Source organism: Cibotium barometz, chromosome 50 (assembly GCF_041138505.1).
Source record: "Cibotium barometz isolate CiBa-2024 chromosome 50, ASM4113850v1, whole genome shotgun sequence".
In the NCBI taxonomy this organism is placed as follows: domain Eukaryota; kingdom Viridiplantae; phylum Streptophyta; class Polypodiopsida; order Cyatheales; family Cibotiaceae; genus Cibotium; species Cibotium barometz.
This window is the reverse complement of record NC_141095.1, coordinates 38973398-38998479: the sequence shown is the minus strand read 5'-3', so window position 1 is coordinate 38998479 and position 25082 is coordinate 38973398. Positions and strand designations below refer to the sequence as shown.

Below are 25082 nucleotides of genomic sequence, written 5' to 3'. Positions count from 1 at the left end.
GGACACTCTTTACTTTATGCATGCAGGTGTTTGTCACCATGCTAATGTAAATGCAACCGAGCTGCCGGAAATCTCTATGTGGCATAGCCGGTTGGGACACATGAGTGTCAAAGGAATGGAGCAGTTGTCTCGTTTGGGTTACTTGCCTTCTCTAAAGTTTTCAAGTTTTCAATTTTGTGAGCATTGTATATATGGTAGGCAACTACAGTGCCCCCACAAGAAAGCTCTTGGACAGAAAGATGCTCAGTTAGAGCTTGTGCATACAGATGTATGTGAGATGCCTCAGCTTTCTTTGGGAGGGGCAAAATATTTTGTGTCTTTTATTGATGATGCCACACGCAAGGTGTGGGTCTATCCTCTTCGTTTGAAGAGTGATACATTCTCAGTGTTTCAGAAGTTTGCTGCTCATGTTGAGAATCAAACTGGCAAAACACTGAAAGCTTTGCGTTCCGACAATGGTGGAGAGTATATGTCCAAACAGTTTCAGGACTTTTGTGATGCTAAAGGCATCAAGAGGGAGCTCTCTACTCCTTATTATCCTCCACAAAACGGGACAGCAGAGAGGATGAACAGGACTATTCAGGAAAAGGTCCGTTCTATGTTGTCACATGCTGCATTACCTCATGATTTTTGGGCTGAAGCTGTTATGACAGCCGTTCACCTTATAAACAGGTCACCTAACACGAGGCTTGGTGGGAAAGTGCCAGAAGAGGTATGGACAGGGAAGCCTCCGTCATACAAGCACTTGAGAGTGTTTGGTTGCGTTGCGTACGTGCACATACGCAGGGAAATGCGCACCAAACTTGATCCCAAGTCTCACAAATGCATATTCCTAGGATATGGTGACAGAGGTGAAATGGGGTATAGACTTTGGGATCCCATGAATAGAAAGATCATACGCAGCAATGATGTCATTTTTGATGAAACATGCATGTATAAGGAGCCTGCAAGGCAACAGGAGCCTGGCAGAGTCATCTTTGATGATGATGGACATCATGGACAACAACAAAGGGCTGTAAATCAGCCATTACAGCAGGAAAACCAGCCCTTAAATGGTGTTGAAAATGGTCCAAATGGACAGCCAGATATGGCAGAAGATATCCCTATGGATATACCATAGTTAGAGGAGATACCGGGCATGATTTTTCAGCCTTATGGCATGGAACAGGAGCCACCAATGGGTGATATGCAGGCTGGACAGCAACCTGCAAATGATGGTCATTGGGTACGGAGGTCCACTAGACCCTTCAGAGCCCCTGACAGGTTTGTTCCAGGGGTTGACTACTTGATGCTCAATGACTGTGGGGAGCCCTCATGTTACAAGGAGGCTTTACAGAGGGCAGACAAGGCTCTATGGGAGCGTGCCATGAAGTCAGAGATGGATTCTCTCCATAAAAATGGAACTTGGAAGTTAGTGCCTTTGCCTGCAGGCAAGAAGGTTTTGCCATGCAAGTGGGTATACAGGCTCAAAGTTGCACCAGATGCAAAGCCAAGATACAAAGCCAGGTTAGTGGCTAAGGGCTTCAAGCAGGAATATGGTGTGGACTTTGATGAGATCTTCTCTCCAGTGGTCAAAATGACCACACTTAGAGCTGTGTTAGCTTTGGTTGCGCATGATGATCTGGACTTGATTCAGATGGATGTGAAGACTGCTTTTCTTCACGGTGATCTCCATGAGGAGATATATATGGAGCAGCCAGAGGGTTATGCAGTAAGTGGAAAGGAGAAGCTTGTATGCAAGCTGAAAGAGTCTTTATGGGCTCAAACAGGCACCAAGGGAATGGTATCATAAATTTGATACATTCATGAAATCACAAAAATTCAGGAGAAGTGACATAGATCACTGCTTGTACACCAAGAAAGCTTTGGATGGCAGTCTATTGATCCTCATCTTGTATGTTGATGATATGTTGATTGCCGGGAAATCTCGTAAGGAGATGGATGCCTTGAAGCAGAGGCTGCATCAAACCTTTGATATGAAGGATTTGGGTGATGCAAATCACATCTTGGGTATGCGGATACTTCGGGACAGAAATCAGCATGTGTTGTATTTGTCTCAGAAGGAATACATTGGCAAAGTCTTGCAGAGGTTCAATATGGACGGGGGGAAGAAGACTAGTACTCCTTTGCCTCCATATGTGAAACTCTGTGCTATGGACAGCCCACAGTCAGATAGAGACAGGGTTGATATGGCCAAGATTCCGTATGCTTCAGCTTGTGGCAGTCTCATGTATGCCATGGTTGCTACTAGGCCGGACATTGCATTTGCAGTGGGAGTGGTTTCTAGATACATGGCCAACCCTGGCAAGAAGCATTGGGAAGCAGTGAAAGGTGTCATGAGATACCTGAAGGGCACACAGGATATGTGCATTTGCTTTGGCAAACAGGATGCATTAGTGCATGGTTACACGGATTCGGATTATGCCGGTCATCCAGATAACCGGAAGTCTACTACCGGTTATGTGTTTACATTCACAGGAGGTGCTGTGTCATGGATATCCAGGATGCAGAAGTGCACAGCCTTATCTACTACAGAGGCCGAGTATATTGCAGCCACAGAGGCTTGCAAGGAGGCATTATGGCTATCTCGGTTAGTGGTTGATTTGGGCTATACAGGGGATATTCCATTGTTGCATTGTGACAGTCAGAGTGCCATTCAGTTGGCAAAGAACCCTGTTTTTCAGGCAAAGACGAAGCATGTGGATGTGAAGTATCACTTCATCAGAGAGGTGATAGAGAACAAGCAAATTCAGCTTGTTAAGATTCACACGGATGACAACCCGGCTGATCTGTTGACAAAGAGTTTGCCTCCGGAGCGGTTTGCTCATTGCAGACACTTGATGGGCATTGGATGAGGCCAGTTTCAGCCTTGATATGGCCTTGTATATTATCATGTACATGTTGATTTTTCTTTTCCTTTACTTAAGGGCACTTTGCCTTTAAGTGGGAGGTTGTTGGGGTAAAGGCGTTATGCCCACCCTTATAGTGTGTACAAGTCCATAAGTTATAGTACATAGTACACTTAGTACTTTTAATGTACTAAGTGCACTATGTGTACTAGTGCAATATACATGTGTGATAGGGGAGTCACACACTCATGCCTTATGAGTTGACTTATCCCCACAACTCTCTCTCTCTCTCTCTCCCTTGTTCTCTCTGTGTATGTCTCCCACATTAACCTAACCCTAATTTCTGTCTCTCCCACACATGTCCCTCGGCTTAGAAACCGCGAGGTTTCGAAAAATCAATAGTTTCATAAAGTATAAATGCGTAAAGAACTTATAGTAGCCATTTAAAAACATAGTGCAATAATGAAAAAATGGTGTCTTCTCACACATCTCGAGGAGCTATCCTTATTTTGGTGAGGCATTATGGCAATTTTGCTTAATTAGATTCCTGCCACAAGTGGTTCGATGAAGGACTCTTAAGAAATTGAAGAAGAGAAGGTAGAAATTGGGAAAGATGTAAGACATTGAAGGCTGGTGTATGAAGAAAAAGGAGAAAGAAGAGAGGAGAAGAAGAGAAAAGGATAAGAAGAGCAAGGGAGAAGAAGAGGAGAAAAGAAGAGAAAGGAAGATGAAGAAGAGAGAAGAAGAGAATGAAGGAAGGAGTAGAGGTGAAAGAAGTAGCAGAAGATGGAAAAGGGAAGGTGGGAGGCAAGAGAAGAAGAGGAAAGGGGAAACGAAACCTGAAAGTTGGGGGAAACTGCCGTACTGGAGAGGTTTCGAGGTTTTTAAAAACCATTTCGAAGTTTCGAGGTTGTGAAAGCTAGAAACAAATTTTTTTGTTACTATGACCATAATTAATGGTGGGCACCTCCTTACAGTGTCCACACACTTATGAGGTTGTGTGTGAGTGCCCAACATTTGGGCTGGCCACACTTTTGACCTTGGGCCTCGGGCACTGAGCTGATGGCCGGTGCCCAGCTTTAACAATGTGAATTGCTAAGGTTATAAAACCTTTGCAATAATAACAAGGGTTAAATGAATACTTACCACCTATTCACATTCCACAAACCATGTCAGAATACAGGGTATTCACACGGGTCACAGGTGGGCGTCCCTTGCTCGTGAACTGGACGCGTCATGTCAAACAGGCAAAGATGCATGCATATGCATTACGCAATGGAAATATCTCCCATTCTTGGAACCCATAAATAGCAAGTCTTCTCGAGCACAGAACTGACTCAATGGGAAGCCTAAACTGGGATCCTTGATAGTGGGTTCCATGCCCTGGCCACACTACGGGTGACACGAGCCTTGGCTTCCATAGGTGACGCGAGTCCTCGCCTCAATACGGGCGACACGAAGCTCCCTGGCCTCTTGTACCCTAGCACAAAAATAGAGGAAGACCACTTGGGCGGCCAAATGGTGACAATTGTAGGAAGCTCACATAGACTATAATTCACCTAGGTAGGTGTGAGCACTTATTGGGCACTGTATGTAAATAGTTATTAAAGACTTTTAACACTTAAAAGATTTATGGATATGGACAATGCACTAGTGTTGCATAGGACACTGTATGTAAATAGTGAATCTTTAAACACTTAAAGATTTATGGACATGGACAATGCACTAGTGTTGCATAGGACACCATCACTAGTGCATAGGACATGTCCATAAATCTTTAATACTTTTATGGACATGTCCAATGCACTAGTATTGCATAGGATACCAACACTGGGGCTGAAACAGGCTGACCCCCTCCTCAATACTGTTGGGTGTTGGACTCACACACTCACACACACAAACCTACACATTAGGGTTAGGTGCAGGGTAGAGAAGCTCACACACAGAAATGAGAGAGAGAGAGAGAGAGCCAAAAGTGTGGTATCCACAAAATGCAAGTCAACCCTTGCATGTGTGCCACATCCATATAATATAGAACTACAAAATATTATATGTGTCCTTTCACACTTGATGTCCAAGGGGAAAAACCACATGGGAAAAAGTGCCCTTGGTTAAGCCCTGTTCACACATAGCACCACCATAAGTGAGCATATGCCTACAAATCCCCCCTGTAGTGGAAGTGTGAACCTGTACATGGAAGCAGATCACTCTTTGTATGAGAGTAAGCCCAAAGCTTTGCGGAAAGCTTCAAACTTTTCTCGAGGTAAAGCCTTTGTGAATAGATCTGCAACATTATCCTGTGTAGGGCAATAAGATAAACTGATCTCCCCTGCATGTAGCCTCTCTCTGACATAGTGATAATGAATCTCTATGTGCTTGGTACGTGCATGAAATACTGGATTTCGTGCCACGGCCATAGCACTCTGGCTATCAGTGAGAATGGTGGTGGGTGTCTGCTGACACTCACGAAGATCAGCCAATAGTCTCCTCAACCATACACAATCTACTGTAGCTGTAAAGACTGCCATGTACTCAGCCTCACAAGTAGATGTAGCAACAGTGGGTTGCTTTTTACTCAACCAAGATATGCATGAGTTGCCAAGAAAAAAACAATTCCCACTGGTGGATTGCCTGGTATCATAATCACCAGCCCAATCTGAATCACTGTATGCATAAAGCTGCAAGCTGCCCCCCTGGGATAGAACAAACCAAGATCTAGGGTACCCTTAAGATATCGAAAAATGCGTTTGACTGCTTGCCAATGCTTTGTGCCTGGGCTGTGCATGAATTTGCTCAACAAAGACACTCCAAAAGATATGTCTGGCCTCGTGTTACACAGGTAAATGAGGCATCCCACTGCCTGGCTATAAAGGCCGGCATCAAAAGGCTCTCCAATATCATGCATAGTAAGCCGTACACCTGGTTCTACCGGAGTAGAAATGGGCTTACATTCATCCATGTGAAACCTTTTTAGCAAACTTTTTATGTACTTAGTTTGCTGCATAACAATGCCATCATCTGTATGCATAAACTGTATGCCGAGATAGTAGTGTAAAGGCCCCAAATCTGACATATCCAATTCAGCTTTCAAATCAGCTTTGAAATCTGAAATTTGTGCTTTGCTTGTACCTGTAATGAGCATGTCATCTACATACAAGATGACTATGAGAATATCGGCATTGGTTTTCTTCACATATAATGTGCTTTCAGCTGGACTATTCTCATAACCTTGGCTGGTTAGATGAGCATGTATCTTATCATACCAAGCTCTTGGAGCTTGTTTTAACCCATACAATGCTTTGTGCAACCTGCATACTTTATGTTCCTCACCAGGAACTACAAAACCAATGGGCTGATTTACATATACTTCCTCCTGTAAATCCCCATTTAAGAATGCAGTTTTGATATCCAATTGATGCACTTTCCATCCTTTATGGGCAGCCAATGCAATCACAGATCTTATTGTGGTCATTCTCGAAGTAGGAGCAAAAGTCTCTTCATAATCTATTCCCTTTTTCTGGGAGTAGCCTTTAGTCAGAAGTCTTGCTTTGTACCTGTCAATAGTACCATCAGACTTTCTTTTGACTTTGTACACCCACTTTGTGCCAATTACATGCTTGCCTTTAGGCAATTCCACAAGATCCCATGTATTATTCTTCATGATAGAAGAAATTTCAGCTTGCATAGCTTGCAACCAATGCTCATTCTCATGTGCTTCTTCATAAGAAGAAGGCTCTTCTGAATCAAAGAGACCACCCATTGCGAATGTAGACTCCCCACGATGTACATTCAAAGCATGGCTGGAACTAGCCCTTGTTCTACCTGTGAGTGGAGCTGCAAGTTTGCTTTCTTGCAAAGTTTTCAGCAACCATCTTGGCACTGACTTGGCTGTGTCTATGGCTGTTTGCTCTTCCCTGACAAGATCTTCCACTTCTTCCACAGAAGGGGGCTGAATGGCTGGCTGTTCCACATGTTCTACATGTGGATTTTCTTGTGTAGGGGCTGGCTGATCTGAATCCCCCCTAATTGCAATGGGTAAAAGTCCATCAAACATGTCCTGTATGCCTGTATCATTGTTTTTATACAAGGTGACCATGGGCTGTTCTGAATTTTCAGCAAATACCACATCTCTACTTACAAAAATCCTTCGTGTAGTTGGATTATAAAGACGGTATCCTTTGCTTTCATTGCTGTAGCCCACAAAAATGCATTTAATTGCTTTGTCATCAAGCTTTGTTCGGAGTTGTTCTGGCACATGTGCATATGCCAAACACCCAAATGTAGGCATATAATCCACTGTTGGCTTTCGGCTATACCAAGCCTCAAATGGTGTTATGGTTTTCAAAGCTTTTGTTGGACACCTGTTCAACACATGAGTTGCACACATTATAGCTTCCATCCAAAATTTGTGAGGCAACTTTTGTGTTTTCATCATGCATCTTGCCATCTCCATGAGAGATCTATTTTTCCTTTTAGCTACACCATTCTGCTGCGGTGTATAAGGTACAGTACATTGGTGTTTGATGCCCTTTTGAAGCATATAATCCTTGAATGCATTTGACACGTATTCTCCACCTCTATCTGAGCGAAGTGTTTGGACTTTACATGCACACATATTTTCAGCCATTGCGACAAAGTGTCGAAAGCATGTAAACACATCTTCTTTCGCTTTCAAAGGGTAAGCCCAAGCAAACCTGGAGTAGTCATCAATGAATGTGACAAAGTAAAGATGCCCCCCTATGGATGGTGTCCGCATTGGACCACATACATCACTATGTATGAGCTGTAATTTACTTTCAGCTCTAACAGCTCCATCTTTGGGGAATGGTTTCCGTTGCATCTTTCCCAAAATACACCCCTCACATACATGTCTTGGTGGAGACTTAAGAGGCGGCATATTATCAACCATATGATGCTTCTGCAAAAGCATCAAACTCTGAAAATTTACATGCCCAAAATGAGCATGCCATAGCTCTGCATCATGCATAGCAGGAGTGTGGGCAGCCACTGTATTTGCATCATAAGTGCGCTTGTCATAGCTGTCCAGCTTATACAAGCCTTTGTATCGTGTTCCAGAAGTGACTATTTCATAACCCTTTGATGGGTCTTTTACCAAACACTTCCCATCTTCAAATTCAACCTTTAAACCTTGGTCGTTTATGGCTGAGACGGAGAGCAGATTTTTCTTTAACCCTGGAACATACAATACATTTTTCATACATATATTGGCACCATTGGCTGCAATAAGTATGACATTACCAATTCCCTTTACTGGATATGTGGTATGATCCACACATGATACAGTGTGGCCATTTGAAGCATAAACCAAGTGCTGAAATACATCTTTGCATGAAGTGATGTGGCTCGAAGCACCACTATCAAAATACCATGATGCATTCTGTCTGTCAGATGCAATGCAAGATATATCAGTGTCTGAAGCACCTGGTGTGTCACTAGTGCATGTGACCAAAAAAGTGTACTCTTCCTGGATTACATTAGCTGATTGCTGTGCTTTGTCATCCGAAGAGTGTGCTACTGCATTGCCTGCTTCTTTCTTTTTCTCTTTTGCAATCCTTTTCCTACATTCACTGATGTAGTGTCCAGGCTTATGGCAGTAGTGACATTTGCCCTTCTTTTTGGACTTGTTTGCATCCCCTTTGTCAGACTTTTCACCACTAGAAGAGGGCTGTCCATGACCAGCCTTGCTAGACTGTTGTCCCCCATGCTTAAAGCTCTTTGCTTTACCCTTATCCTTGGCTGTAAATGCCTTTTCTCCACCACGGTTGCTCGATAAGTTTGCTCTTGTTTGCTCTTCTTGCAAGAGTAAACCCACGAGCTCTTCAAAAGTGACGGGATCACCGCCTCCTCTCATTGAGAGGTTGAGAGAGGTGTGAAAGCCCAAGTAGGAAGGCGGTAAAGAATGAAGAGTGTTGGTGACCATCTGTCTGTCTGGGATAACCTCATCAATGTTGAGCAATTGTTCCTGCAAATCTTTCACTTTGGTGAGATGATCTGCTATGGAGTCACCCTCATCCATAGAAAGAAGATCCAATTGTCTCTTCAAGTAGGCAACTCTTGCCTCGTTGCGTACCTGATACATTGCTTCCAATGTGTCCCATGCAAGCTTCGATGTCTTGCACGAACGAATGTGCGGAATAATAGTCCTTTTCACTGAAAGGGCTATCAATGACATGGCCTGTGCATCTCTAGAGTCCCATCTCTTCTGCTCTTGTGTGGGAGCAGGATCTACATCAGGAGCTCTTTGAGCACCTCCCCTTTGAGGCGTGGCTGGCTGTATGGTAAGTGGGCGTGTGTCATCACCACACACGATGCCCCAAAGCCCTTTGGCTACCAGCAAATTACGGATCATGAAACTCCAGAGGGAGTAGTTAGATCCATCCAGCTTGTCCTCCTGGGTGAGCACACCAAATACATCTGGAGCATTCTGTGCCATGTCAACAAAGTATAACTGCAAGCAAACCATACACCAATATGCACTGCCAGGCAACCAAATGTCCTGTGCAAATGTATGCCTGCAAACCAAAGCAAGTGTAAACCTGCACCAAATTGTCCAATTACACACAATGTGTATACATACGCGACAAATCGCAGCTGTAATGCCCAATTACATGCTCCAATCAGAAAATCCCCAATTTTTATGCACTCCAATCGCTTCAATGTGCATCTAATTGGCCAATTTTCAGAAAAGCCCCAAATTTCTGCAAATGTAAGAGGTTCAATTTGCCAATTTTGACCTCAATTTTGAAAACCCCCAAATTTCTGCAAATGAGAGAGGTTCAATTTGCTGATTTTGACCTTAATTTTGAAAACCCCCAAATTGCAGGCAAAGCAAAATGCCCAATTTTTTTCAATTTGTCGTGAAATTGATAAATCCCCCAAATTTCTTGAATCTTGTACCATCTGCAAATTCAAATCTTCCTGGCAAATCCCCAAAATTTGTTGAATCTGCCTGCAAACCTTATTTTGTTTACTGAAACACAGGTACCTGGGCAGCCGGGAAGACCTTGTTGAAGGTAGCCGTTGCAGGTGAAGGCGTATGGCTGTGGGCAGCCAACGGAGAGCTGGGCTGAAGCTTACGGAGCTGATGGGCGTTGGTGTCGGGCGAGCCAGAAGCGGACTGCTGAGCGAAGGCTGCTGAGCGCTGGAGTCGGCTAGGCGAGCAAGCGTGCTGGAGAGCTGGAGTCGCTTGCAATGGCGGACCAGCAGAGGCTGCAGGTGTGGAAGAGGCGCACGCAACTGCCAAGCCAGGCGCAGGCGAGGCGGCGCTGGAGACCCTGCGGCAGCGGAACGGACAGAGCTGACGGGTACGGAATAGCGACGGCGGGCTCGTAGCGCTGGGCGAGGCGACGGCGACGGAGGCCGAACGGGACGGGACGTCCGGTGGTGTCGGGCAAGCGAGTCGGCGAACGGCGACGGCCTGAACGGAACGGAACGTCGACGGGGTTGAGCCGGAGCAGATGGCTGGAACAGAACGTCGACGGAGGTGTAGACTGGCCGGAACACAAAGTCGACGGTTGGAGCGCTGACGGAAGAACGGCGGGCATCGACGGAAGAACCGCGGCTGTAGGTGGCGGCGCCGCCCGCGAGCTGGGAGGTGGTGGTGGGCTCCCCACTAGTGCCGCCCGTATTTGGCGGCTGGAGGGAGGGGCGTCGACGGAACCGGCGGACGGAAATTCACAGTCGACGGAAAAACGCAGGCGACGGAATTCGGCAGCCTGTGGTGGTGGACGGAATTTCGCAGAAATTTTTCCAGCAGCAGTTTTTTTTTAGCAGATTCTGTACAGCCACCACTCCAAGGCCAACTCCCAGCTCTGATACCAAATGTTGGGTGTTGGACTCACACACTCACACACACAAACCTGCACATTAGGGTTAGGTGCAGGGTAGAGAAGCTCACACACAGAAATGAGAGAGAGAGAGAGAGAGAGCCAAAAGTGTGGTATCCACAAAATGCAAGTCAACCCTTGCATGTGTGCCACATCCATATAATATAGAACTACAAAATATTATATGTGTCCTTTCACACTTGATGTCCAAGGGGAAAAACCACATGGGAAAAAGTGCCCTTGGTTAAGCCCTGTTCACACATAGCACTACCATAAGTGAGCATATGCCTACAAATACATTTGTATTTCTTGGAGTATTTTGTTGTACATAACCATGGGCACCATGTGCCAAGCTTGCCATGAGCAAAAGAAATGAATACATTTACCAAGAAGTATAGGCGGTGTAGATGTCGTAGTAGCACGGTCACAGCCGCACCCTCACCATATGTGATAAGAGATTGGGGTTATTGTAGTAGTTGGAATGCTCCAGCGGTAGAAGAGACTTCATGGGCAGCGCCCACCCGGGTCAGCTCCAAACCAGAATTTTCAGGTTCAATAGCAGTCCACCAGCTCCTAGGACACCTCTCGTGTAAACCATTCATTCATGCAGTGGGCAATTGATGATGGGGCAGCTGTATTAGGGTTTCAGCAGTACAACAGGAACCGAGACTTGATAGCATGAATAGTTTCTTATGAGATGAGGATTAGACATATGGGTTCAATTTTGCAAATGGTTGCCTGTAGCAAGAGATTTGAGCAAAAACGTTTTTGAGCCCGTGCGTAGAGAGAAGTTTGTGCAAAGTACGGAAATGTGGTTGATTAGTCAAAATTGAAGGGGGTCCAAACTTTAGGTGACTTGTGGCATTTGATTTTTAATGATGTGGGTTAAGGTGGCCTCAGTGGGATAGAACATGATTTTCTCACAAATGGGGATAAGGTGGACAAGGCTTGAGGTCCTTGCACCTGGGCAGTATAGCTCGGGCACCTTGGTTTTTAAATGAATGTGAGCCTGCAAAGGTTATAAACATTACACATAGCCTGGGCCCACCCTTAGTTTTGGCCTAGTCCAGTCTCTTGGCGAGTGGACTAGCTTCAGGTGGCTTCCTAGGCCCACCCTTAGTTTTGGCCTAGCCCAGTCTCTTGGTGAGTGGGCTAGCTTTAGGAGGCTCAAGACAGACACTTCACGGAGATTTGAGGTAGAGAGCAGATAGTCCTCTTGCCATCGACTCATCCATCCCCGCTGAGACTGACAGATCCCCCCTCACCCCCCCCCCCCGCAAATGGTGGCTGGGAGCTTTCATGCGTCATGACATCCCCTTGGTGGTACTAGGCTCAGAGAAGGGACGAGCTCTCATTTTCTCGTCTGACCCTATCCCCAGTAGAGGACTTTAGTGGTGGCTCACTTCAGAGGGTCTGGATCATCCCCTTGGTGGTACTAGGCTCAGAGAAGGGACGAGCTCTCATTTTCTCGTCTGACCCTATCCCCAGTAGAGGACTTTAGTGGTGGCTCACTTCAGAGGGTCTGGATCATCAGCTTCCATGAGCACAGTTGGCACATCGACACAACACCCCCCCAACACCCACATCCCCCCCCCCCCCCCCCCCCCCCCCCCCCTCCCACCCACCCCCCAAACGTCCCCCCTTCCTTTCCCCCTTGGTGGAGGTAGCTCGAGATAGGTCCCGGAGACTTTGGCTCTAGAAGGGCCGGCCCTTGATGCGGATTTAGTGGGACCAGGTGAGTGGGAGTAGACAGAACCCTTCAGCCCAGAGAGCCCCACCATTCCCTTTTTCCACTACTCCGCGAGGCTTGGCTGCCGGATACAGATGCACATGCACGAGATTGACGGTAATCTTGCTTCAGCAGACTACTGGTTCTCACAGGACATCTTACCTAGTTTCGTGAGAGACTACTGGAAGTGATTGTGGGACAGCACCTCGGAAGGTCACACTTCCTTTGGCAGGTAGCTCACAAGAGTTAGCAGTTGGCAGACGGCTGGCCATTGGTGGTTGTCCAGCACAGTGCACGAGACTCAACCACCCGCAGGAGTCTTAGCACCATTGCCTTTGAGACTATCCCAAAGTGCAGCAGGTTTGGCTGAGGATTTTTTGTCTATTCACCACCTCCTGGACATCCTCCCACATCATCGCTTGGGGGGCAGTTGCCTTGGTGATGGAGTTAGGACCCGCCCTTCACTATGAGGAGACAGATGACAATTAGGCCCTCAAGATCACCCATTGCAGGATAGAGTCTATCCTCACCCCCGACTCTCTAGTAGTAGCCTGGTCCTCGACACTCGTCAATGGTGGGAGATCATGAGTAGCATTGCAGCATGGCACATCCGGGGGGCAGTTGCCTGGGTGATGGAGTCAGGACCTGCCCTTCACTATGAGGAGACAGATGATGGTAAGGCCCTCAGGATCACCCATTGCAGGATGAGTCTATCCCTACCCCCGACTCTTTAGTAGTAGCCTGGTCCCCAACGCTTGTTAGCGGTGGGAGATCATGAGAAGCATTGCGGCATGGCACATCCGGTGGGCATGGTGCAATGAGGCCATTGAGGGCTCTCACCTGCCTAGCGGAGTGGTGCAATGAGGCCATTGAGGGCTCTCACCCGCCTAGCGGAGTCTATCGGTGCCATATGGACAGATATCATTCATACCCTCTGTAGTCAGTGGCAGAAGCTTTAGGGAGATTCAGACCACATGCGGAGACGTTGAGAGGCCTCCCTCCGCACCCGATAGTAAGGCCCCTTCCTATCGGACAGTGCTGGTGAACTCACTTGGCAATACAGGCTACACCCCCCCTCTCCTCTCCTCCCCCCCCCCCCCCCCCCCCCCCCGCGCCCCCCCCCCCCCCTATGAGGTAGTTCCCTCTGAGAGCAGCTCGCCATGGAGGGGACAATCCCTCCTCAATGCTTTTCCTCTTTTGGAGGCTATGAGCATGTACTTCAGCCTGTTGGCTGGTTTTTCATATAACTAATAGAAGGATCCATTTTCCAAGAAAAAAAAAAGGTTATAAACATTACAAAGCCTTATAAACACTAAAATAAAGGTTTTTGATAAACTTACCACTTGTTCACATGCCACGAAACATGTCAAAAGACAAGCACACTCACAGTCCATGCCATAGTAGGCATTCCCACAAAAGTCACACGAAAACAATTTCAGGCATGCAAACATGTGTGCACATGCATTTTGTCATGGCCAAACTTCCGGTTTATGGAATATGCACAACATAGGTGTTCCTGGGCATGGAGCTGGTGAGTGGAAACACACAATTGGGATTCCTAGGCACTCATCCTCGTCACTTTACGAGTGGCATGAAGTATGCCTGGCCTCCCGTAAGGTGGCACGATTGTACTCATTCAATTGCAACAATCCAAGAAAACACTATCTTCGGAGGGGGGCCCTTGAGTTGTGGGTGATTGGGACTCCATCGGGTGTACTCTGTATGCTCCATTTCTCTCTCTCTCTCTCTCTCTCTCTCTCTCTCTCTCTCTCGTTTTTACCATAATCATTTAATAAGAAGACTTCTGCTATGCTTCAAGTAACAATGGTATTAGAGTCTAGGCTTTGACCAAGGGGTGGTGTAAATTTTTTGTGGATGGTATAAGCCCAACGGAGCATGCAGTGATAGACTTAACCACGTGTCCAAGAGATATGAATAGAGAGAGAGAGAGAAATGGGTATAGGGGTTTCACACAGTACACCACACTGTACACCACACTGAGTGGGGAACAAGCTCCGCCCTCTTTTCATGAATTTATTTCAGGAACAATCCACGGGCTCTTCCAAGCCAGGACCAATACAACAAATGAATACAATATTCTTTCTATTTGCTACTTCCCTTAGTGCTAGGCTTCATTATGGCTAAGTCTGCCTTGCATCTCCGGAGGTTTGACAGAAACTCAGTACGAAGGGCTTTGTGTGAATATATGCTCTTATGTGTGTGTGTGTGTGTGTGGAGTGCGCGTGTGAGAGCATATCTTGATACAGAGTTCTACACCCACTATTGGGCACTAATGACATTAGTGGGGATGTCGTAGTATCTAGTCCATACTATGCATAATGGAGTTGATAGTTATATAGTCTTGTGGGTTGACTACCATGAGTATTTAACATGCACGTTCCTAAAAGGTGAATTTGGGCATGTTCCTGGATTCATCTAGGTATATATATCAAACAAGAGTGTTGATGTTGAGGTCAGACTGAAGTCGAGGTCGAGGCACCAGATCTTTGATGCCGAGCTCACCCCACGAGGATGACCCACAAGAGTCTTACTCCGGGCTAGTACCAAGGTATAAATCAAATACTTGATGCTCACAAAATCCCACAAGAAACTCTGTACCCCAATCTGAAAAGAGTCTTGATAAGAAAAACACCGTGGTAGAGATGCTGGCAGGACAGGAGGAAATGATGCAATAGTAGCTCAAGGTTTTCCTCCTTAAGGGTGGCACAAGTACAATGAAGCGGCATCGGCGTTCTCAAGATGGCGGCAGCCTTCTCAACTCGGCTCAGGTGGCGGCTTGATGGAAGCGGTGGTGCTGCTGAAGGCGGTGATGGGCGGCAGTGGTTGTTGGCGGCGGCGTTGATAGGCAGCACTTATTGGAGGCGGTGCAGGTGGCGCTGATAGGCAGCACAGAGGCGGCGCAAACCGGCAAATAGGCGGTGGCAGAGCTAGGCTCTGGGCAGTAGTAGCAGGCGGCTCTGGGGCGGCAACACCATTGGTGGCTCAGCTGGTGGAGGTGTAGGTTCAGTCGGTAGAGGCGGCGGTTTAGCTGGCGGAGGTGGAGGTTCATCCGACGGTAGGCGGCTCACAGCCGGCAGAGATGGGCGATCCAGAGGCAGCGCTTGGCGAAAGTTGGCTTTGTAGGGTCATAGCAAGGTGGTGCAGGGAGGTGGAGAGGTAGATGATGATGATGGAGATCCTTGCTCACATAAGATGATACTCCAAGGTGGTTCTTCACAAATTCTTCTATGAATCTCCAAGAGGGTGCAAGCTTCTTAAATACTTGATGGGGTGCCTACTTTTGCCATGCTTTGCATTTGCTTTATCTTCTTGCTTTTGCTTTTTCTCTTTTAAATATTATTAATAATTTGCTTTATCTTCTTGCTTTTGCTTTTTCTCTTTTAAATATTATTAATAATAGCCAAAGTTCTGGATTTGTGCTTTTACAGCTCAGGGCCTTGCTTTTTGACCCTGGAGCTGCTTTTTGGAAAAACGGCTTTTATCTTTTTGATCCAGTTTGATGTCCTCTTTCCATGGGTGCCCTCATATCTCGGTCAACATAGTTTGACTTTTTGCTTTTTCTTGCTTTTTTGACCAAGACTGGTGCTTTTTCCTTTGCCAGCCTAAGCATCCTTGTTTCCATGTGTCCATCAACCTGTCGTGTCTGGGCATGAGCTCCATCATCTGAAAAGAGCTTGGAGGGCCAAATAGTTACATTTCCCCCCTCTTCTATCACAGTTGTCCTTAGCTGTTGGGTACAAATATTCCATATGATCATGGTACTAGCCCCATCGCGTGCTCTTGTGCAACTGGTCTTTCCTCATATATGTGGTGTCTCCAGGGTCCTCTAGCAACCTCTTTATGCCTTTCTTTGATCTATATCCTTTGCAGGTTCACAAGCGCTGGATGCTACAAAAGAAGAGCCCTGTCATGGGTTGAAAGCTACATTATATGAAAGCTACATATAATGTTGGGACAGCCAAAGAAGACCATGTGCCACCCGCTACTCATGTCACCGAGTATAACCATGGTGAACAAGTTTCACGCAGGGACCCTTTTGTGAATGCAAGTACTGGGAGACCACCGTTGCACACATCCCCGTTGCATAGGGCACATGCCTCGATGCCGCATGTTTCTTGCCAGGGACATATGCATGTACCTATTGCTGCCCCATTGGACAAGGGGGAGAGAAAGCTGGAAGATGGGGGTCACCATACCGAGAGGCTTAAAGAATTTAAAGCAAGTGACAAATGTGTGAAGTTTAAAGCATATCATGGTGATTATGATGCAAGCAAGGCAAATGCTTTTATAGCCTAGTTTGACATTGCCTTCGATGATTAGGAATTCTCTGAGAAATCCAAGATTCACCATGTGAGCATGTTTCTGAAGGGCCCGGCTACCCATTGGTGGATTACGGAAAAGCTTTCTAGAAGCCCTGTGTAGACATGCGAAAACTTCAAAGAAAGATTTTATGCATAGTTTTTGCCTCCAAATGTGGTAGAGAAGATCATGAGCAAATGGGACAAGATAAAGCAAAAGGACAACAAGTTTGTGCAAGCATATTTGCTTGTGGGTGAACCTGAGAAGAAAAGGAAGTTCAAGTCCGGTCTACAAATCCGGACTTGATACGTATCATAATGCCGCTTTACAGGACTACATTGTAGCTGCCCTTGCCACCAAGCAATTGGATCACAAATTACAGCGTTCCGGCAAAGGAGACCATGCATTCAAGGGCAAAGAAAAGGCTAGTGATAACATGCAAAAGAGCGGACAGCATGCTAAATCTTTTGTGAAAGATGTAAAGAGTGGTTGGAAGGCTGAAAATAAGTAGTCAAAGGATGCCTCTCAAAAAAAGCACAAGTTTAGCCTCACTCCTGAGCAATGCTAAATCTTTTGTGAAAGATGTAAAGAGTGGTTGGAAAGCTGAAAATAAGCAGTCAAAGGATGCCTCTCAAAAAAAGCACAAATTTAGCCTCACTCCTGAGCAAAGGGAGCAATATGCCAAGGAGGGTAAGTGCTTCTCATGTGGTAGCCAAGATCATGTGTTTCGTGAATGTCCTAAGCACAAGAATAAGGACAACGACAAGCAGCAAAAGGCTAATGTGCATACCATTCCCGACGTGCAAGGGAACACAGGTAAGGATGACAAAGAGAGTATGGTTTGCAAAGCGTGGGGATAACTCAAGGATCAGCCCGCACTCTTTTATGTTTGATGATTGTGCCATAGACAACTTCATTTCTGTGGAGATGGCATCCGCATTGAACATTGATGTAGGGGACATGGGACCCTCATATTGAGGCGAAGGTTGCTTTTGTGGGCAAACAAGTGCAAGTGACCCCTATCATTGGAAAGTTGCGCATACACATCCAGGGGTATCTTGATCATGAGAATTTCTTGGTTGCACCATTGTAGGGATGTGATGTATTGTGGGAAAGCCTTGGCATCGGCTAAGAGGGAGACTCCATCCTAGTTGTATCTCATGTTCAGATTAATAAAGCAATGAGAAAGAGTATTTCTGTGTACTTAGTCTTTGTTTGTGTTAAGGTTGAATGTAACGATGTATGTGTAGATACTCTCACAAGTGAAAGGCTGACATTTTTAAATGCATACAATGATTGCTTTGCAGATGCATTACCAGAAGAGCTACCTCCTGAGAGACCCGAGGATCATCGCATTGATTTGGTGCTGGGTAGCTCCCCACCAAATAGACCTGCATATAGGGTAAGCTGAGCGCAGCAAGAGGAGATTATGAAACATGTGACGGAGCTTTTGGACCGAGGTTTGGTTCAGCCAAGCTCTTCGCCATATTGCTTATCGGTCTTGTTAGTGCAGAAGAAGGATGGTTCCTTCCGTATGTGTGTGGATTACTGGGCTTTAAATAAGCTTACTACCAAGAACCGGTTCCCAATCCCGCGCTTAGATAACATCCTCAATAACCTTGATGGGTCTGCATGTTTCAGCCGCATTGATCTTAAGAGTGGGTATCACCAGGTGCGTGTGGCACCGCAGGATATACACAAAAACGGCATTCAGGACGTCATTTGGACTATATGAGTTTTTGGTTATGCGGTTTGGTCTTACGAAGGCCTCGGTCACGTTCAATAGAATGATCGATTGCATTTTCCGTGAGCATCGAAAATTCACAGGTGTGTTTTTTGATGATATCTTGGTATTTTTGAAGAATGAGCAAGAGCACCGCCAACATTTGGCCATTGTTTTTGAAGAGCTTCATACTCACAAGCTCTTCATTAATGCAAAAAAGAGTGAATTTTTCCTTTCCGAGATTCACTATTTGGGGCATATTGTATCAAAGAATGGCGTGAGGATGGATCTTGCAAAGATTGAAGCCATTCGGAGCTATCTTCCGTACATCAAGTACGAAGCTTTTTGGTTTATGCTCTTATTACAGGCATTTTATCAAACACTTTGCATGGATTGCTTCGCCATTGCATGAGGTCACTAAGAAGGCAGTCTTCAAATGGACAGTTGATGAGAAAGAGACTTTTGTTCATTTCAAGGATGCCGTGATGAGTGGGGCTGTCCTACTTATTTCAAACTTGCAGAAATCTTTCTGTGTGGAGTGTGATGCATTCGGAAGTTGCATTGGGGCTGTCCTAAATCAAGAAGGACATGCCATAGCTTATGAAAGCCATTGTTTGCATGATGCAAAACTTTCTTTGGGCATTTATGACAAGGAGTTATTGGCTGTGATTCACACCTTGACTACTTGGAAACACTACCTTCTTGGGGCTGATTTTATGGTCAAAACAGATCATCAAAGCCTAAGGTGCTGCTTATGCAAATAAAGCTTTCGGAGAAGCGTATGAGGATGGCAAACTTCTTATCTATGTTTCATTTTCAGATTATGCACACACCAGGAAACAAAAATGTGGTTGCAGATGCAATTGTCTAGACAACCATATGTGGTTGCAGTCTCAATTGCCTCACATGGGGACTTATCTACCATGTGTGAATTGTACCATACCGATGCTGATTTTGGGCATATATGGACTGATTTAGTGGCTGGACATGCACATCCCTCTTATGTGATCAAAGAGGGGTATCTCATGAAGGATAACTGCCTATTGTTGTGTGAAACATGAGGCAAAAAGTTATTGATGAGTGCCATGCTCCTCCGTATATAGGACATAGAGGTATAATGCCTACTACGCGCATAATTGAGCGTTACTTCTTTTGGCCAGGAATGCGAAAAGATATAGAGGCATATTTACGTGCATGTATCACTTGCCAGAAAGTCAAGTTTGACAGGCAAAAGGCTCCTGGTTTGCTTCAGCCTTTGGCTATTTCCTTCATGCCATGGGAAAGTATTGCAATGGATTTTCCTCGTACTCAGCAAGGCAATGATGCTATTCGGACCATTGTTGGCAGGTTTAGCAAGCAAGCACACTTCTTGCCGGTCAGGAAAACCATTAAGCTTGAGCATATGATCAAGATATTTGTGGCACAAGTGTTCAAACACCATGGTATGTCTAAATCCATTGTGGGGGAGAGAGATCCTAGGACTACAAGCCGCTTTTGGAGAGTTTTGTTTGACAATATGGGCACTAAGCTGGACTTCCTGTCGGGTTTTCACCCCCAAACTGATGGGCAAAGTGAGGCTGGAAATTCAGCTGTGTTGGATCTTCTAAATGCTATGTTGTAGACCAAAAGACAGCTTTGGAAAAGTATCTACAATTGGTAGAGTTTGCATACAAGACAGTGCATGTCTGCACGGGAAAGGCCCTGTTTGAAATTGTTTATGGCAAAGTGGTACTGTCGCCCATCTATACACATGTTGCCTTTGCACAAATGTGGACAGCCATTGCTCGTTCATAAGATAAGCATAAGAAGGCTACTGACAAGCATAGAAGAGAGATAGACATCAAAGAAAATGATTGCGTATTGCTGAAATTTGACAAAGCGAGACTCCGTAAGAGGCCAGGGAAGGAGGGAGCATGTCCTAAACTCTCTACTAGGTATTACATACCTTTTAAGTTGATCAAGTAGATCAATGAGGTTGCTTTCTGGGTTGCATTGCCTGATCATTGGTGGAAGATTCACATTGCCTGATCATTGGTGGAAGATTCACAATGCCCCTTCATGTGAGTCTATTGCGCAAGTATGTGGGGCCAAAGCCAGAAGAGCCTATCACAAAAATGCCACCAGAGGTTGATGAGCTAGAGCAAGTTCTTCAATTTGAACATATTGTGTTTCACAAGGAGAGAAAGCTACTACCGGTAAGCTTTCCAGGAGATACCTTGTGAAGTTCAAGAACTATTTGCCTATTGACTCAAAATGAAATGATAAAGACTACTTCAAAGATTACCCACAACTTCTTTAGGTATATTTGGAGGCTATTCAATTGAGGTCACTTGTTTAGAAGCCGGGGGGAAAGTCACCATTTGGCCGCCCAAGTGGTCTTCCTCTATTTTTGTGCCAAGGTACGGGAGGCGAGGGAGCTTCGTGTCGTCCGCATCACCTACGGGAGGCTAGGCCTCATGTCACCCATAGTGTGGCCAGGATGTGGAACCCATTGTCAGGGATCCGAGTTTAGGCTTCCCATTGAGCTAGTTCTGTGCTTGGGAAGACCTGCTATGTACAGGTTCCAGGAATGGGAGATATTTCGATTGCATAATGCATATGCATGTATCTATACGTGTTTGAAACTGTTTTTGTGTGACTTGTTTTCATGTGAATCCTGTTATGACGTGTCTAGTTCACGGGCAGGGGACGTCCACCTGTGAGCCGTGTGAATGCCCTGTATTCTGACATGGTTTGTGGCATGTGAACAAGTGGTAAGTATTCATTTAACCTTGTTTGTTATTGCAAAGGTTTTATAACCTTAGCAGTTCACATTTATTAAAGCTGGGCACTGGCCACCGGCTTAGTGCCCGGGGCGCAAGGTCAAAAGTGTGGCCAGCCCGAACACTGGGCTCCCACATAGGGCCTCATAAGTGTGTTGACACTTTAAGGAGGTGCCCACCATTAATTATGGTGGGATATGCCACATGGCACAAGGGATTTGGACCCCTTCACCTCTTTGCACTTTCCCTTCTCCTAGAAGCTGGCACCCAACTCTCCTTGGCTCACTTCCTTTTTTCTACTGGTCGACTGCACCTTTCAGTACTTTCAGCACCTGCGGAAACCCTAATTGTACCTGTAGTACATGCTGTACCCTCAATACCCGATTGTACCTGCAGTGCTTTACCGCCCCCGACTTGCAGTACCCAATTGTACCTGCAGTGCCGAACTCTCCTCTGTACCCGAATGTACCTGCAGTACTGTACCCGCCTATGTACCTAATGTCCCTGCAGCACCCTTTGTACCCATAGTACCTTCTATACCTGCAGCACCTTCCGTACTTGCAGTACCCACAGTACTTGCTGTACCCTCAGTACCTGTTCTACCTTCTGTGAGAACATACTGTGCCTGCTGTACTGCATGTACCAGCTGTACTTGCTGAAAATCAGAACTGTACTCACGGTTGTACCTGTTGAAACCCTAATAGTACCAGCTTGTGTACCGGATCTTCTACAAGTACCTGTTCGTGTACTTGTAGAGTGTGAGCACTTGGTTGTGTGCCTACACTTGGGGGGATCAAGCCCGTTCCTCTGCGAGTTGTGCGAGCTAGGCTCTAGTACGCGAGCGCCTTTTCGTGTGTGGTCTCGGGATGACAGTTTCGTGTCCACACAACTCCAGGGCTGGTTGTATTGACTCATTCGACGAGTCCAGCTTCGACATTCTTCACCGGCAAATACTTGTTTGGGTAATATGCCTTCATATTATGCATTGCATGGATTATTTGGCTAGCAAGCCCTTGGAACTTTGTACACAAATAAAATACTCCAATAATATACTTTAGTATTGAGAGGGGGGGGGGGGGGGGGGGGGGGGCGGCGGGGGGTCAGCCCGTTCGCGGCCCCAATGGTATACTGTGCAGCGCTTCTCTTTTGCAGATTGTCTTGAGCAATGGTGTATCGTTCAATGATTAGGTGTATTGTGGCTAGTTCATTTTGTGTTGATGAGCGTATTGTTCACGAGATGGTGCTCAAGGACGTTCACACCTAGTTGGTGTAGTTTCATTGCATGCGTGGAAGCCTTGCTGTACTGATCCATAGCGCTAAGCCTGATTAAGAACATTGATGCTGAATTAAGATGATTAAAAACTGAGGAGAGAGAAGAAGAAAGAGATTGGGTGTCAGGGTTTTCTTTATTCATATGGTACAAAAAGGCTGCATACATGCTTGTACATGACTTAGGCCTTTGGTCAGTTCCCATAGGGGTGACCTTGGCCCTTCTACATGACTTATACTGATGCTAGAATGAATGAAATGATTTATGGACTAAATGACTGCTGAATTATGACTCATGCTTATATACTTGTGTGGGACACCAGTCGGCCAGCTACACAGCTGTCGGCCTGTTGTGTAGACCTTTACTGCTGCACTTACTATCTGTTCTGCCCACACCTGCTACCCCTTGCTGTAGCCCCTGGCCGCCTGCTGCACAAGACTTGCTGCCAGCCGACATATGATTGCTGCCAGCCAACAGGCCTCCATGCAGCTCCATCATGATGCTAACGATGATGTGGTGCTGCTGATGATAATGATGTTGATGATGCTGATGAAGATGCTTCTGATGCTGATGATGATGCTTCTGATGCTACTACTAATTGCTGCACTAATTTGGGATAAAGTCTGTTCATGCCGAAGATTAGCCATGGCATGGGCGTGCATGTGACAATTGAGCATAACACAGAATGCTCCCATCCAAGGCATTATGGGTGCCCTGCGAGTTTCACTCATTTCTAGTATGCAGTGGGAAGAAATACCCAGATTCATGTTTGCTAAGTGCTACCCTCCATTGCATTCAGAGTTTGTTCATAATTCTGACGGGGAAACGGGGGCCGCGCCGCGGCGGGGGGGGGGGTGTTTGGGGGCGTTTATATATTGTTTTCCTTGTTCCTTTTCACATCTTCAAGTTTAGGCACATATCCATAGCCTTAGGCACAGGGAACTGCATGGAAATACCATGAAGATGAGCCAGGTGATGGAATCCTATATTCCTTGGGCCTATCCACTAGGAAATTCACAGAATAAAAGCAGGCAAGGGGACCAAGTCCAATTTCTGAGATAAGGTAAACCTTTAAATATGAGTGACCACTTGTCGAGAAGGCTCCTTGAGAGGGAGGGACAGCATGTTAAGAGCACTATCTGGATAGTTTTTACTGAGGATACACGCAGTACTACTAATCAAGGGTTGAGATGATAATTTGTGTCAGTGTCTTTCCCACAGAAAACCTTCTTTTTAAGCATGTTCTTTCTGACCTTCGACGTACCCTTGTGTTAGTATCTGAACTGAATAGGGCTAAAGCCATGCATTTTTTAATAATGATAAGCACTTCATGCAGATTTGTGCTTCATCTCTATTGAAGACTTAACAGGCATCTTTTTGCAATATGGCAGGTACCGTATTGCCAGAAGGTAGTGAAAAAACTGCTAGATCTGAATATTCGTGCAGAAATGGCGTCAGGAGAGAGGCTAGGAAAGCTTATCCGAAATGCCGAAGTACAGAAGATTCCTGTCATGGCTGTCGTGGGTCCTAAAGAGGCTGAAAGCCAAACCCTTACTGTTCGCACAAGACATGGAGGAGAGCTTGGAACGATGAGTGTGGATGAGGTGGCAGCAAGGATACAAGCAACGGTCTCTTCCAGAGGCTTCTTGTAAGCAGCAAGTTCTCTTCCTGAAGGGAAGATATACCCACCATGTATTATATTTATTGTTCAGCAGTGGATTTCATGATATCTTCTGGTATGAGGTTGTTAAAACTTTTGATTAAATTGATTGATTGCTTTGCTGGAGTACTCAGTTTGCAGCCCTTCCAACCAAGGCTGGATTAATTGCTGTATATCAACAATAAATATGAGTCAGTTGAAGTATGAAAATCGACCACGTTAAAGTATATTTTGAAGTTCAGATGCGAGGTATATTTGCTCCAGTAGCATGGAGAGGTCAAATGACCGTAGCTGCTTCAATTATGTGAGGATGCCCATTTCACGAGCAACCGTGAACAAGCCAAGCCCTGCCTCAAGCAAGTGCGAAAGGAAAACTGTGCATGTCACCGCATTATTGTTCTTCACTCTTCTGTATTATGAGTTAGTCAAAGAAGAATTAAAAGAGACATTTCCACATGTGAAAGTGCTGGACAAGTGAAGTTTGAACCAAATTCCAAAAGAAAGCTTTCAATATTTTTAACACTCTTTAAAGCAAATTTTATCTTTGCGGTCTTTTCCGTCTCAATCTTTTCACACCTGAACATTGTTAGATTGTCTATGCGCCCCGAGCAAAGAAAAAGACACTTGCCAAGGAAAGAATCCACCAAGGAAAGAACACAGGAGGTATTATGTCAGAGCATGTTTACCAAAATTCCATAATTATATTTTTGCCTACAAAAAGAAGCAGCCATTCTGCTTTACATACGATAAAGCCGCAACCCTAGATAGCAAACAATACCAACCAAAACTTGCAGGCACTTCCCATGCTATGCGCCAAGCCCATGCAGAAGAAAATTCTGGAGGCATAGGGTTATATGGCATCTCTTAATCTAGTTAGAGCTTGTAATCAAGGGACTATCTCTCATGGCACACTGAGGTTTGC

At 45.7% G+C, this 25082-nt stretch overlaps 1 protein-coding gene across 1 annotated transcript in view; it reads left to right on the top strand.

The window, feature by feature from the left end:
* Positions 1-24370, top strand: part of LOC147610102 (threonine--tRNA ligase, chloroplastic/mitochondrial 2-like) — a 64932-nt gene extending 40562 nt beyond the window's left edge. Inside the window, exon 9 of the mRNA XM_086787367.1 lies at positions 23892-24370. Within this exon, the coding sequence (XP_086643493.1) occupies positions 23892-24152 (261 nt within the window). The 3' untranslated portion in view covers positions 24153-24370. The remainder of the gene's footprint in view (positions 1-23891) is intronic.
* The last annotated feature ends 712 nt before the right edge of the window (positions 24371-25082 follow it).